The sequence below is a fragment of the Oryzias latipes genome, chromosome 21 (genome assembly GCF_053564925.1).
Source record: "Oryzias latipes strain Hd-rR chromosome 21, Olatipes_Hd-rR_3.1".
In the NCBI taxonomy this organism is placed as follows: domain Eukaryota; kingdom Metazoa; phylum Chordata; class Actinopteri; order Beloniformes; family Adrianichthyidae; genus Oryzias; species Oryzias latipes.
This window is the reverse complement of record NC_136257.1, coordinates 13,366,965-13,382,744: the sequence shown is the minus strand read 5'-3', so window position 1 is coordinate 13,382,744 and position 15,780 is coordinate 13,366,965. Positions and strand designations below refer to the sequence as shown.

The window sequence follows — 15,780 nt, the reverse complement described above, 5'->3', positions numbered from 1 at the left end:
ATGGCCTCATCCTATATCAAAGACCACATAGTGCCTTACCAACCAAACAGAGCACTTTGCTCCCAAAATGCAGGACTGCTTGTGGTTCCTAGAATTTGTTGAGGCACAGTTGGAGGTAGAGCGTTTTTATAGTATAAACTCCCAGCTTATGTAAGAGAGGCTGATACGGTTTCTACATTCAAAGTTAGGTTTAAAGCATTCTTTTTTGGACAGGCTTATTGTCAGACTAGCTAGTATTCAGAGATTATTTAACTTAATGTTAATGTGTTTAAATTAAACTTAATAACAATTAAATACTTGTATAGTGCTTTTCTACCTACAAGGATAAAGTGCTTTTACAGTCACAGACCCATTCACACACTGGTGGCTGCTCTGCTGCCAAACACAGGTGCCTGCCTACCACCAAAGGCAAGGTGGGGGTCAGTGTCTTGCCCAAGGATGCTTTGACTCATGGGCGTGCAAGGTGGGAATTGAACCTGCAACCTTATGATCATGGGTCGACCGCCCTACCACTGCACCACGGCCGCCCCTAAATTGCTCCCTGATCATTATTCATTATTTAGTTCTCCATGCCACTGTTTGGTGCAGTGCCATTCATGTACTGTCCCTCTTTTCCTCTCCCCTCCTGGGGAGTGGGAGTGGGAGTGCTTCCAGATTCCAGTTGGCTCATCCGTGCTCCTGTACCTGACAGTGTACCTCGTCTCTAGCTCGCCTCTGCTCCTGCTCCTACACCTGGCTGTGGATCCTGTCTCCGGCTCGACTCGCGCCCCCGACTGTCTCCCCAACTCCACCTCGTCTGCTGGATTTTAAATATGTAGTTGTAGAGTAAGATAAGTTAATTTTTCTCAATGAGTTCTGATAAATCCCCTGTACATCCTGGGGGAGGATCCCTCCTTCATGTGGACACCAAAGAGGTTTCTTCATTTTTTCCAGAATCCGTTTTTTTAGGAGTTTTTCCTTACCGTGAAGGGGGGTCTAAGGGCGGGGATGTCCAGTTTAGTTTAGTCAGTTTGTTAGTTCAATTTAGTATTTTCCTATTGAATTCTATGTATTCATGATCTTTTTGATTTTATGTTTTACTTTTTTAATTACCCATACGAAGCCCATCAAGACAACTGTTGTTGTGAATTTGGGCTATGCAAATAAAACTGAATTGAATTAATTTTTGAAGTAAAAATAATGATAATGATTGTGTTTACATGAGGTTCAAAATGTCAGGATACTTTGGACAATTTCAACACAACAACTTGGGTTGAAATTAATAAATATAGGTACATCTAAAAAGTTTAAACATTGTAACAATGTGTGTTTAATAGGTCAGTCAAATCAAAAGGTTAAACTTGCATCTGGGATCATTACACATGTATTCAAATCTTTTAAGATTTTTAAGATCTTTTAAGTCTTTACTTCAAAAGTTCAGTGTTGAAAGTCAGAACATCAAAAGAAGAAAGGAAGATTTCAGAACAGATCTCAACTAGCAGAAAACAATTTATTTCAGTTCAAACACCCAATGTTGGGTTCAGTGTCTTTAAACTAAAGGGGAAAAAAAGTTGAACTTTTTGGTACTTTTTAAAAACCTACCTGTAAAGTGGCAAAAGGAGGGCAGGATTTTTTTTTGTTTTGACTAATTAAAACAGAAACAGGTCAAATTGCCAAATCTTAATGAGATAAATTATATAAGCCTGGATCGAAACCACTGGAGCAGTTTAGCCTTTGAAACAGCACTTTAATGAAAAGAGTGTCTTATGTCTTTTAATATATTTTTGTGGCTTTTTTCTGATGATGGATGTAGAAATAAAAATAATCTAAAATTGCATTTCTGAGTATTTCTTAATTCAAATTGTTGTGAATCAGAAGCAGACAAAAAATACAGTTTCTAAAAAGATTGTATTTCTTTCATAGAAGCTACAGTCAGCAGGCAACAAACTCCCTGCTTCACTTGAAGACAAATACATCCAGGTATGACTTAGCTTTCCTCATCTGAGCTGGTATCTGGATCAAAACTGTACGGCTGGATAGCTCCAAGATTGCTCACCATTTTTGTTACACAGTTAATGTTAGTTTTTGGTTGTGAGGGACTGTAAGGTAGCAGAAGAGCACGTAAACAGATGGATGACAGGAAGTGGGGGCGTGGTTGTGGAGGGACTGTTGGCACAGTACTGCCCACAACTCAGAGGAGAATTTCTAATTAGCTACAGCTGCTCTACAAAATCTGTGTGCTAGAAAACGAGATAGATTTTTTCTTTTTTTTAACCAAAAATGGCATATTCCTAATTAAAAGACCACTGGGAACACTTTGAAAATAGGTCAAAAGATGATCGGAGTGGGTTTTTAAAAGCGTGACCATGACAGCTTCACCCCTCTAAGCCCCCCAGTCACAAAAATGATTTGCATAGCAGATTTTTGCTAATTAGATGCAACTTATTAACTTAACAGGAAACTAAGCTAAATGTTAATTTAAACATAATTATTGGAGTTGCATCAATAAATTCACCTCCACCCCAAATGAGCAGGTGGCCATCAGCCTGGAGGAGAGGGGGTCGTATGATGATTACATGTAGTATTTAGAGGGCATCACTTTAAATGTTTTCTTTTAAATTGACTGGAATGGAATTAATAAATAGTTTATGTTTTGTCTGCGACAGACTGGCGACCTGTCCAGGATGTCTCCTGCCTTTGCCCCACAAGTGGCCGGGATAGGCTCCAGCAGCCCCGTGACCCAGAAAGGGAACAAATGGCTTAGAAGGTGAATGAATGAATTTTTTTGTTTCTATCAGTCAATTTTTAAACCTAATCTTTTTAGGGTCAGAGTGTTGCTGGAGCCTATCCCAGCCACTGAAGGTTGGGCTTACCCTAGATCACATGTGTCAAACTCAAGGCCCGCGGGCCAAATGTGGCCCTCCATGTCATTTCATGTGGCCCGCAAGAGCATAAAAGTGTTTTAATTTCTTAAAATAAAAAATAAAAATTGGTGTGTATTTATTCATATCTAGGGGGAATAGGACTTGAAATATCAGATTAACCTGAAAGAATCCAATTTAAAAGGATTTATGCTAGAGTAACAAGCAAACATATGTTTTCTATGCAACTGTGATTGTCACTCTAAAAAGTTATAATAAAAAAATAATGAGTGATTTAACATTAAGGCGTAGTTACGTTTATTTTTCATTACATTTAGATACATGTATAAGTTATAGCTGGCCCTTTAAGGACAGCCCGTATGCTGATGTGGCCCTCAGGTGAAAATGAGTTTGACACCCCTGCCCTAGATGGTTCCAGAGTCCATCACAGGGCATATTTATACTGAAGATGATTTCTTTTCAGATTTAGCGACGCCCTGCAGAATCCACATCAGCCTTAGAAATGGGTTTGATAAGCAGGCCCTTACACTGAAAGTGGGCCAGTTCAGCATTGTTTAAGTGCTCCCAAATCCTGGTCCCACCTAAACAAGGCCAATGATTACCCAACCAAACTCCACCCTAATCCATCCACACCTTCAGTGCCATAACCAGTAAAACAATTACCAGCCACAGGATGCAGTGATGTCCTTTTTGTGTCATTGTGTTGGACACTGATTGACGTCATTCCCATAAAGTAAACGTGGAAAAACAATACATAGAATTAAATAAAATAGAAAATCTTGCTGAATTTTAATAGTGTCCATTTATTTATAAGTCAGGTAGGTGTGAACGGTCACACTAGGTTGGATGGATTGGCTCATACCGCGCACAGCCGCGTGGGCATTAAAGCTGGTTTGACACTTATCACGTGGAGCTCCGATCAGAGGCTGTTGGAGGAAAGCGAGCCAGAGGAGAGAGGAAGGGGGTGGGAGAACATTTCCACCTCCGAGTCCGAGTTTCTGCGCGAGTTTGCACGGATTGCTCTCGAGTGGCGCAAAGCCAAGGCGGCGAGGCAGGTTCCGAATCCCTGCAGCTCCCCGCAAACCGCCGCTCGACTCCCCGGACGGAGGGACGGAGGGACAGACGAGCGCGCCTTGGACAATGGAGGATGTGTACAGTTACGGCCGCAGCCCAGCCTGGGAGGAACTGGTTAGTAAAAACTAAGCCCGGAGGATACTTTCAGGCCGCTTCTGCTTCTGTCACGATCTGGCTCTGCTTTTCCAGAGAAAACACAACCATCGCAACATTATGACGCGGAGGCAACTTTTGCAGCTGGAAGTTGGAGCACTTCTTTTGGAAATGGTTGCTCCAAGCGTTCGTGCGCAAAGCGGGGCTTCGTGTATTTTCGTGATTTGTTAACGGATCACATCAATCTGAAAATCTGTAGAGTTTAGGAAAGAAGTCCAGACAGGTGAAGTCAAAGATAAAAACCGCGCAAGAAAAGCGATCAAATGTCATAAAAACTCTCAAACAAGAAGACTTGTAGAAGTCTTGGACCCCCCCCCCCCCCCCCCCCACACACACACACACCTCCTTTCCTCCTTATGCCAGACTCAATCACTATTATCTGTGGAGACATGAATCCATTGTAAGATGCGTAAAAATTTACTTTTATATGTATATTATGAAAAGTAGATCTAGGTTTTAAACTAACACACTTAATTTCCTGTTAAGATTTTGATATACTCCAGTCCACAAAAAGAGAAAGCCGATATTTTTAAAAACTGTTATAAAAGAAGGAACTTTAATGCCTATTTATGCTGTTGTGTAAAATATGTGCATTTATAATAGTCTTCTATTTGGTAAAAATGTGTATCACGTAATAGTTACCAGAGGTACAATATAATAATGATATTAAATAACTTGAATTGGTTTAGTAAGCACCACAGCCTGGCGCACGGAACGGCTCGAGACCCAACCACACGCGCCTCCAGAAAACCTCTTTACTGTAGAGACGAGGAGAAGCGGCAGGGGATGCGGTGTCCGTGCGCCCAGGCAGAGGAAGGGCCACAGCTAACGCCGCTGCTGCTGCTGCTGCTTGGTTCCCCCCCTTGGCAGGAGCCGGAGAAGGGGCCCGCGGCGGAGATCCATACCCACGCGGTGGGAACAGTCACCGGCACCGGGGCTGTAGACGAGTCCTCCGACAGCGAGCCGGAGCAGGATGGCCCTCAAAAACTCATCCGGAAAGTGTCAACTTCAGGACAGATCAGGAGCAAGGTGAGACATGTTTGCTCCATAATAATTCATTGTTTTGTTTTTCAACCTAACCGCAGTTACTGCTGCTTCCTAACAATTGTTGCAACAGCTTTTTGCTGCAGTCGTGCTCAAAGTGTCAAAAAAACAAACTGGAGGCTTTGCTTTTGTGATTTGAGGGTTAGGTTTAGAGTTAGTTTAATATATTCTTGAGCGATTTTTCTCATGATGAACGGAGATGTAATGTATAAAGAAAAGAAAAATAAGATTGTATTTGTGAGTTGTTTTTTTTCTTCAAATCGTTGTAGATCAGAAGCAGACAAAAAGTACAGTTTGTAAAAGTTTTTAGTTGTTCCTTTTGTTTTTTGGTTTTGGAACAAAATACAATTATAAATATAATTATAATTATATTTGAAAGACCACTGGGAAGACTTTTTAAATAGATCAAAAGATGATCAAAGTGGGAGTTATGATACATACTGTATGATGAATGATGTTCTTCAGAGCTCTGTGAGTGATTGTGATCACAGGCAGGTATGTTTCAGTAAAGGACAGAAAATATGCAGCACAGGATTTCCAGAGGATCTGAACAGCCTCGTTTGCGATCATTTTCAGAATTTTTAAGTTAGATATCTGTTGCATGGCCTTCAAACCAGGATCTTCTCACTATGAAGCGAGGGGGACTAACCTCTACTCCACCGTGCAGCCCAGAACACCAAAATGTAATTTATTTTATCACACGCTTTAATGTACACCTTAAAATAACTACCACAACTCAAACCCAAACTAAACGTATTTGTTTACAGAAAGATTTTGGGATGTCTCAGTAAGCCTGTTGACACGCCCACAAAAATACTTAGGGAGTACAGGTAATCAGAGAAACAAACTGATTAAATGGCGTTTGGAAGTGTAACCATCATTAAACTTTCATCTACAAGATTTAGTCCATCGTCTTATTTATTTCATAACTCATTATTTCAACACATGTGTATAGTGATGTAACTTTAAAACTTCCTGTTAAATGTCAAAGTTTTGCAGGTCATGCTAGCTTTGAACAAAGCCAACACAAATATATCTACAAAATAGACAGTACATTTCTACAGCCCTTTGTTGCCTTAGATACCCAACAGCACCGTTCGTATCCTACGATTCATTTGCACATGTGCAGATGTAAAACAATTCATTGCCTACAAGTGGAAAACAGTTATATTGACTTTTTATGGATCAATCTACATTTGTTAATTACATATTTTACAATCTGGTAACATCGTGTTCCCATGGCCACCAGATAAATCTGATTACCAAAGAAATCAGAAAGTGATTTTGTGTGTTTATTTCAGTGACTTCTTGGTTGCAAGGTTCACGAAAACTTTTTTAGGTTTAAAAGAAGAAAAAAAAAGGAAATGGTTCTTAACTGAGCTGCAGCGATAGAGCAAAATGCAACCTCATGTTGTGAACTGGTAAAAGCAGTGTTGCAGGGATCACTGCATCTGAGCACGAAGACAGATAGAAAACACTCAGTTTTATGAAAACTTTGTGCAGAAGGTGTGTGATATTGAAACTGAATATCAATTTATTTAAAAAGAGTTGAAGTTCCAAACTAACGCAAGTGATTCACTTCTATTTCTAAAAGCCTCAACAATTATATTTGTTGTATTCACAAACTAAAACATTTATTTTCCTGTAAAGATTTTGATATACTCCTCAAAAAGAGAAACTGTTATAACAGAAGGAACTTTAATGCGTATTTACGCTGTTATGTATTCACATTGATCGTGAACTGGATGTTCCACACCATGTGGCAAAGGGACATCTTAGTGTCTCTTTTCTGAAGATGAAGGACTAAGTCTTAAATCTACCTTTATTAAGAGAGGTTTGATGACTGCAGACATTGAAGCCTTCAGTCTCAGAAATTGTTGTTTTTCGTCTCAAAGCAGGTAGAAGGTATCCATCTGTGTATTTCACCTGTTTTGTAAAAACTTTTGCAAATTCTTGCACACGCTAGATGCTCTGGGAAAAGTAAAGATTTACAGGATACTGCCAGATTGTCAAGATGAGAGTGGACTCTAGAGTCTAGACCAGGGGTTTCCCAAATTCAGGCCTCTCCAGAAAACCTCCTTTATCTGTTGTTGATTACCTGGATCAGGTGTGTTTAGCCAATAAGGAGCTTCAATGGTAAGATGGTTGGACAACATGTAGGACACCGGCCCTTGAGATCTAGATTTGGGCACACCTGGTCTAGACGCTAGAATGGCAAATGATTCCTACTGTATCTGGGTCCATCCAAAAAGTCAAATGCATAAAATGATTTTTTTGATTTGTTAAATACTTCAAACTGCCATAAGATTGTTTTAGCACATTTATTGTAATAGGGTCGTGATGGCTGACTGACATCACAATGGACAGACACCATCGTGATGCCACGCCCCCCGCCACGCTGCGAGTCGACACGATAAGCCGCGGTTACATGTGCAAAATATCTTGATCAGATCAATGGTCGGATTGGAATTCAACCGTGTACATGGGCCCAGAAAAACCTTTTCCGATTATAACAAACGTTCACATGGGGTCACACTTTCAGTTGGAATAAATCCTTCGCACATGTGCAGTAGTGTTTGAAATACCGGATGAGGAAATGAGTTCCGCTGAGAGGCATAGATATCTGGCAGCTCGGTAATATACGAGATGATCCTCTAAACGTGCTTTTATTAAAGTTACGGTTATAATGAAGCGCCTATTCGCTCATCATTTTCATTTTAAACCGTGTGGTCAGTGCTTTTTTTAGTGGAAGAACGGAGGCGGAAGAAGCCAGGGTTAGGAGAGGCTAACAACATTTAGCATTGATGAACATAAAATCCATGAGGGAAAGGCTGCAATCTGCAGCTTGGCTGCACATAAATATGTGGGAATAACATCAGCCTTTTTTTTGTCGGGACACGACTGGAAACACAAATCCATGTGATTGTTTGAACGATTTCTAAGGACTGAGTGACATTTCTGCTTTGAAAAGCTCACATGCCGCCCCAAAGCCGTTGTGTGAGCTGACGGTCCGAGCTCTGCCCGGACACACACTTTTACCGGAAGACCCGGTTCTCCTGAGTTTGGTAGCTCGTTCACGTAGAGCTGTGGAACGGACCGCAGTCCGAAGTATCATCGTCCATCCCGATGGTTTACTGCAAACATCGTCAACTGCCAATTTAATGGAAACCGCCCAAGCCTAAATTGTAACCATTTATTGCAATTCTTGCCATCTTTTGCGATGGGTATTGCACAGCTTGATGTCGCGATAACAATGAATCTGCAATATATTGTGATTTATCTTTTAAACTGGTTTGAAGTATTTGAGTGCTGATGGGTGAGAGGTTTCAGATACTGAGAGGACTTTAACAGAGGTGCTGGAAAGGTGCTACAGAATCACAAGTCCTTTAAAGACCCTCTCCAATGATAATCGTGTTTTTACCATGTCCTTGTGGCTTTTTTCTCATAATGGAGGACATATATAAAGAAAATAAGCTTAAAATTGCATTTCTGAGTATTTTATTATACAAATTGTTGTGAATCTGAAGCACACAAAAAAAATGCAGTTTGAAAATGCTTGTAGCAGTGACGTAGCTGCAATCGGCCTTGATACGTATTTGTTTGGCTCAAAATTGTACGGCTGGATAGCTCCAATATTGCTCACCATTTTTGTTGCACCGGTAATGTTAGGTCTGGAGTAAGAGGCTGTAAGTTTACGGAAGAGAGTAAAAACAGATGGATGATAGGAAGTAGGGGCAGGCTCCCACAACTCAGAGGTGAATATCTAATGAATTCCTACCACTCTGAAGTAACTATGTCTTAGAAAATGACATAGTTTTTTTTATTTTATTTTGACTAAAAACGGCATGATCATAATTAAAATACCACTTTGAAAATAGATCAAAAGATAATTGCAGTTTCTCTTTTTTCATTCTGCACCCAAAGAAACTTAATTGGAGTGGGACTTTAAGTTTCTTTTGGTGCAGAATGAAGCAGTGAAGATGTGACAGGTGAGCATGTTTGAGGTTTTTGAAGCTGGTCACTCAGGAGAACAATCAGCTTAGTTAATTGAGATACATGTTCAGTTCAGTGGCACTCAGGCTTTTAGCACACAAGTCATCTTCTTTTCCTCATAGTGCTTTTGGGTTATGCAATGCTGTGCTCAGGTTACAGTTTCATTTTCTGACTTTTCTCTGGTCACGGTTAACCAGTTGTTCCTGGTTCCGTCATATGGTCCTCCTCATTCTAGTTCTAAGTTTTTTGTTGGTTATTGTTAAATCTATGATTGTCTGCGGGGTTGTGGCACATTTTGTTTCAAGTATTTGGTTTTTCATGTTGTTGTTTCATGTTTTAAGTTTGTTAACTGAAATAAATTTTAGCCCAAGTCATGTATGTGTCACTGTTTCTTGAAGTTCTTCTAGATTTACATGTCAGCTATCACTTTCTTCAGTGCTCTACACCAGTGTTTTTCAACCAGTGTGCTGCGGCACACTGGTTGATAAATTGAAAATTGAAAAAAGTGAATTACCCATTCACTGATCTAAATACATTTACCATCTCCAGGATATCAGCTCTGTGTTCATCCAAACAGGCCACGATAAAACACTAAGTAGTTAGAAATATGAAAGATCATAAAATACTTTTTCTTTGTGTTTATTTGTTTCTGTTAAAAACACTTTGATATGAATGACAGTACCACGATTTAGCTGTAGCTTCAGCTCTGTTTTCGGAAAAGTCCCACCCCTTTAACTGTCTCCACCAATCATTCTTGGAGGCTTAATCATACGTCATCAGTCTGACCAATCAGAAGGGGTTAAAATCTTCACTTCCTTGTTCCGAGTTAGCTCGTAAAGTCTCTCAGTTCCAACAAAACAATGAAGCTCATAGAAGTGAGTCTGTCTGCCTTCTGCGGCAGTTTTTAGCACTACATCTCCCATGATGCATTGGGCTAAAGTGACAGTGTCTCAGCGTAAAATTAGTCTTCCCTGTTAAACGTCTTGAAACCACAACGAACACACCAAAATCAGAGGTCAACAGTTTAGTTCTCCTTCAAGGTTTGAGTTTATTAACAGCCAAACATCCCAGAGTTTGGTCCAAGTCATCTTTCTAACTGAAACACTTTTCTGATAATGTCTGGATTATTTTATTTGTTAAACTTAAGAAGAAGTAATAATAACATTTAAGAAACAGGATTAAGGTGTTTTCAAAGACTTCAGCTTTGATTAAGACGAGAGAAAAACTAATAAAACTTCAACATGTTTACTTTTTGTGTAGCTACAGAATACATAAATATAATGTTATTCCTTTTATCAAACATATTGTGATCATACAATTGTTCAAAAATTGCACTTGCCTTTGCACTAACATTGAAATAATTGTAAAAAAATAAATAAAGCACTTTTTAGAAATAATATATGTGTTTTTTTGTGATGTTACATAAAATTGCATGTTAATAAACTGAAGGGAAAAACAACTACCAGGGTAAAATTTCAAATAATTTAGATGAAAACTATTATGGAAAACTAATTTAACTTTTATTACATGTTTTAGAAAAAACAGCAGCAAATTCCAGCCTTTTCTGCCACAATTGTCACAAAAATGCATGTGAGATTGTGGGGGGACTGTACACCAATACAGACTATAGAGTTTCTCCTTTTTCCAATTTTTGAATGCTGGTGTGCCGTGGGATTTTTGTCAAGGATAAAGTGTGCCTTGGCTCAAAAAAGGTTGAAAAACACTGTTTTAGACAGGGATAAAAATTAAACAAATTTAAATTAAACAAATCTTATTAATAAACTGTATTTTTGTTTGTAAATTACATCCTAATGAATCAAAGCTGATGATGCATCTAAAAAAAGACTCCATAGTTTTTCTGTTCATCTGTGATGAGTCTGCTTAATGTTTGTAGCATATATGTAGTTTACAAAAATGCTGCTTTGAACGCAGCATCAGGTTACATTTCTGGCTGCAGTGACACACTGTGTCAAGTGGCAGTAGTGTTTCCATGGTAATCCCCAGCCCTTATGGCTGTACGTATCCAGGCAGTTTTCCATGCAGAGTTGTCTGTGGGCTCAAAGGTCAAACATTTTCACAAATGCCTTTTCTTTTATTGGTTAGTTAAGATTTACAAGGACTCGGAATCTTTGACTGTTATCACACATAACAAATTACCAAAGGTAACGGTGCTTGTCATTTCTACACAAAGGTATTTAACTGCCAAAGTGAAACGAATTAGTAAATTTATAGCAGATTATTGCATATAAATTCAAAGAAATCTGTATATTTCAGTAAAAATGTCAGCATTTATTTATTAAAATAGGTATTTCTTGTTCGAAAAGACATGCGTGTGTGATGAAAGGCCAGAAAGAATGTAAATTGTACCAACCATTGTTTTGAACAAATCTGTGTTTCTGTTTCTTCAACTATGATCCTTTTTGAGAGATTTTTATTAGTTTTTTTTTAGATGTCAGAGACACATTCTAATACATTGAAAAAGTCTTCACTGGAATTTCCTACACTGCAAAACAGAATCTTAAGAAAGTAAAAATACCTTTGTTTTAAGGGCAATTGTCTTATTTTCTGTCTTGCAATAAATATATATTTTTATCAAGAAACTTTTTCAAAAGCAAAATAAATTTTCTCTGAGAAACCACTAGATTTCTTGGTAAGACAATTTTTCTTACCCTATTTGCTAATATATTATTTTTGGTAGTTTAAGGAAAAAATGTCAAGAGTTTTTGACCTATTTCTAAGAGGCGTGTTTTTGCAGTGGATTCCAAACATAAATATTTCACAACATTGAAATGTGATGACCTTTTTGCAAAGTTTGTAATAAACTAGGTGAAAACATTCATGCAAATTCCTTCCAGCTAAAACAGAAAGAAATGTTACTTTTTGACTTTCAGTTTATTATCAAAAATTATTTGGCAAATTTATTTAACCACCAATTACTGAAGCATTGACAATAAACATTGACAAACTGAACATTATAGCAATAATCAATAGTGACTGAATCAATTTTTGGCATAATTTCTAGTTGCATTAGTTTATATCAAATTTGCCTGTAAACCTGCTGCAAATAAATGACTAAAAAAATTTCTGATGACAAATATATATATATATATATGAAAAATTAACATTTTTTGTGTTTACTTTTTCTAAATAATTTTCAAACGATTGAGGCTTCTTTAATATCTTCCTCTGAAGTGGTTTTAGCCATTGTCATATTTAGGACTTTGAATTTTGCTTGAAGGTTATTCCAGGATGCAGCTCCTGCTGCTGCTGAAATTTTAAAGGTTGTTTTGTCTCATGTAGCTCTCATTCTTGGAACTTGGATCTGAAGCTGATTTTGTACAAATCTTTCCAATATTTTCAGTAGAATATAGTTTTCAGATAGATATACAACCATTGCCTTGAAATACATTACCCCCTTTTCAACCCAAAGGAGAGATTAACAGCCCTTATTTAAAGGTTCAAGACAAAACCAAAAATCAGGGCTTCAGCTATAAAATAAACAGAATTTTTGTGTCCTTCTCAAACTTGCTACTCTTTTAAATATCAGAGCAATTGTATTCCTCTCTTGGTGTAAACTTTCCTTTTTTTATTATTTACAGTTGATATTTTAAATATGATAAGCTAGAAAATGTGATCGAAGGGCAATGTGACAGTATTTACAGAGGTTAACAATAGTTTCACAAAGGAATTTTGCCAATCACAATTAAGAAATTGTATACACAGTTTTTAGAAAGTGCTGGGGCCCACACATTATTGAATTTATGACGGGAGCCTGCAAGCTGGTGGAAATTAAAATGCTGGCTGCAATTAGCCCACTGACCTAACTTTGGACTTTGGGATTAATATAAATTCTATTCTATTCTATTCTATTCTATTCTATTCTATTCTATTCTATTCTATTCTATTCTATTCTATTCTATTCTATTCTAATAGAAATGGACTGAGTGACCCCTCCCCCTTCACACTTTAAACAGGAAGTACCAGGTTGTTCCAATACGCTAAAATCCCATAGACTTCTATAGAGAAATAAACAGCTGTTATTCAATCATAATATTCGTCATAATCCCCATTCTAGCTCTACCACCTATTTTAACAGGTTCTTGATAATCCTATTTTTTTCTTCACAATATTTTCTTCTGCAAGTTATTCAAGTTATAAACTGACCTCTCAGATGCCTCAATAAAAAAAGAATGTGGTCTTATGTCAAGCGTTTGAAATGTTTGATTGACAGATTTTGTGTAACCCGATTTCAAGCGGTAGGGATATGGATCTCCAACAAGCTCTTTCCTGATTGGTGAGATTGGTTGCAATAGAAACATTGACTCAGACCAACTCGGACCAGTCACTGTTTACTGACGAGTGGTTCCAACATGGTGGTGTCTGTATGGTTGAAATATGGCAACTTTATTGACTTCACTTGGTGGGAGCCAGAAGTAAACCAATTTCTATGGTGATGTCACACTCAGTCCAGTTCTCACATATAGTCAATGATCTTGACAGGCTTCAAGAGTCAGTCGCAGACAGAAATGACAGAAAAAATATAGTAATTTAAAAAAACTTCCTTCAAAAGCAAATAATAAATAAAATAGCAATAATGTAAGTAGTATTAAGTATTTTCTCTGTACAGCCCAGTATTCTCTGACCCATTTACCGGTTACGGTTCGAGTCCTGGGGTTGGGGACCTTTGGTTACACATCAGTGGTTTTCATGTTTGCATTTTATTGTTCCAAATTCTCTATAAAACACCATCCTTATATGGTGATGCAGAATACAATCTTTTGTTTGTTCTGCCAATAGTAAAAAGGCAAACAGAACTGGTATTTACAATGCTATAGCTGACATCAGTGATTGTAGTTTGATTCCCTCTTGACCTGGCATGGTGGTGACTTCCGTGTTTGTTCCATTATAACACAACCAAGAAATAAATAGGTTAGAAAGTCACACTTTTTAAATCAGATTAAGCAAAACTACTGGCTTCAAGATGAAATGCTTTGGGATGTTGAGGTACGACATTTGGGCTGGCCCGTTTAGATTTTTAGTTTAGGTTTATACATGATTTCCTCTCCTATGAACTGGCTCACAGTTTTATTGTTTTTTTCTGACTGTTATGAAAGACAGGATGAGGGTCTGTCCTGGTCTCCGTAAAGGGAACTTCTGCTCTGCTTTGATGCAGCAACTGCAGCTGTTGGATTCATTTCAGTCAAGAAGGGCTTTTGTCTTTGAACAGGGCTGTGTTGCCCTGTCGGTGGCCTGGCGGGTGTGGGTATAGGACACACGGCTCTCGGGTTACTGATTTACAGATTTTTCTTTAGCACAGGACCGGCTTTCTGTTTAACTGTTTCACTGAAGAAAGACATGGTACGCAGAGGCAAGATGTGGGCTATTTATAGATCACTTCTGGCCTACTTGGCAACAGGAAGAAAGCAAAGAAAGGGACTACAGAGAGACCGAGGAGGAACCAAATGAAACTCCAGTCCAGCTGGACAGAAGGAATGAAGTCTTTCTTTTAAAAATTTGAAGGGCTTCAATCTAGAAAGGCTGGCTCAAAGAAGGATTTAACTAAATACTAAAAGACCCCATTAATCAGATTGTAAAATCATTCCAGATATAACGCTTTCGTTGTTTTTTCTGTTATCTAAAGTTTTATGTGGTCAGGTGGTAAAATTCTGTGATGACACAACAAAGGCTGAGTCCTGCTCACTCTCTCAAACTGTTTTCACATTTTGTTATTTTCCGTTACAGCCATGGCTCCTCAGCAACAGGAGACAGGAGGAGATTCAAGCGCTGTTTTATTTAGTTTATTTAGAGCAATGTTGAATGTAGCACACATATCTTTAATATTATTTATGAATTACTTTGGTTTTGTTTCCTTTGACTGTAAAGGTGTGATTGAGGGTGGAGCTGCTTTTTATGTAGTAAAGGCTAAAGTCAACATATGAGAGGGGACTGATTCATAATTTGGATAACATGTTTATTTATTATTTTCTCTTAAAAATTTTGTTTTAAATGTGTTTTTAATTAGGATAATGTTGTAAATTTATTGTGTAATTCCCTTATGTTTGTATCATTGGTCTCATCAGTCAGTATATAACCCTCAAACTGGTTTGTTTTGATCCTTAAGCCAGTGTGATTTTATGCCTTGTGGTATGTTTGACCCTTTTTTCAAATTTATTTAATTTGTTATTTTGATTTAACCCCCTTAATGCCATAAATTGCTGATTTGTAACCTACCATTTAATCCAGGCCCCCACTTAATTTAGCGTCACCTCAACTAACAAAGGTATTTAAATAGATCTAAATAATTGGAAATAAAGTCGAACATAAAGGGGTTAACTCCACACAGACACAAGTTTCCTAATGTTACCACCATCTGTTCATCACATTTGCACACAAATGTGTTCATAATGGAAAAAAACATTTCTAAATCAAATAGCTTTTCCGTATCCAGCGAGACTACAATAGATTTTGTTTAATTTATTTGAAAACATTTTTTCCATTCTTTTAAAAAGTATACATGAATTAGTGACAACATTTAATGAAGCCAGGATAGATTATTAATGAGATGACATTTTTTTATGTCTGTTTGGAATTTTGGTATTTATCTTGAGGTTTTATTTGAACAAAGAAATTGGACAAAATAATTGGTCAGTAACTT

General features: G+C 37.8%; 1 protein-coding gene across 9 annotated transcripts in view; it reads left to right on the top strand.

Annotated features, from left to right (window-relative positions):
• Positions 1-3,728: 3,728 nt before the first annotated feature.
• dgkh (diacylglycerol kinase, eta) overlaps positions 3,729-15,780 on the top strand; it is a 95,486-nt gene continuing 83,434 nt past the window's right edge. For 6 of the 9 annotated variants that reach the window (XM_078939815.1, XM_078939812.1, XM_078939811.1 and 3 more), the window contains exons 1-2: positions 3,729-4,049; positions 4,959-5,117. In XM_078939815.1, the coding sequence (XP_078795941.1) occupies positions 4,002-4,049; positions 4,959-5,117 (207 nt within the window). In that variant the 5' untranslated portion in view covers positions 3,729-4,001. The remainder of the gene's footprint in view (positions 4,050-4,958; positions 5,118-15,780) is intronic. The other 3 variants (XM_078939817.1, XM_023950499.2, XM_004081627.5) reach the window with 1 other exon arrangement.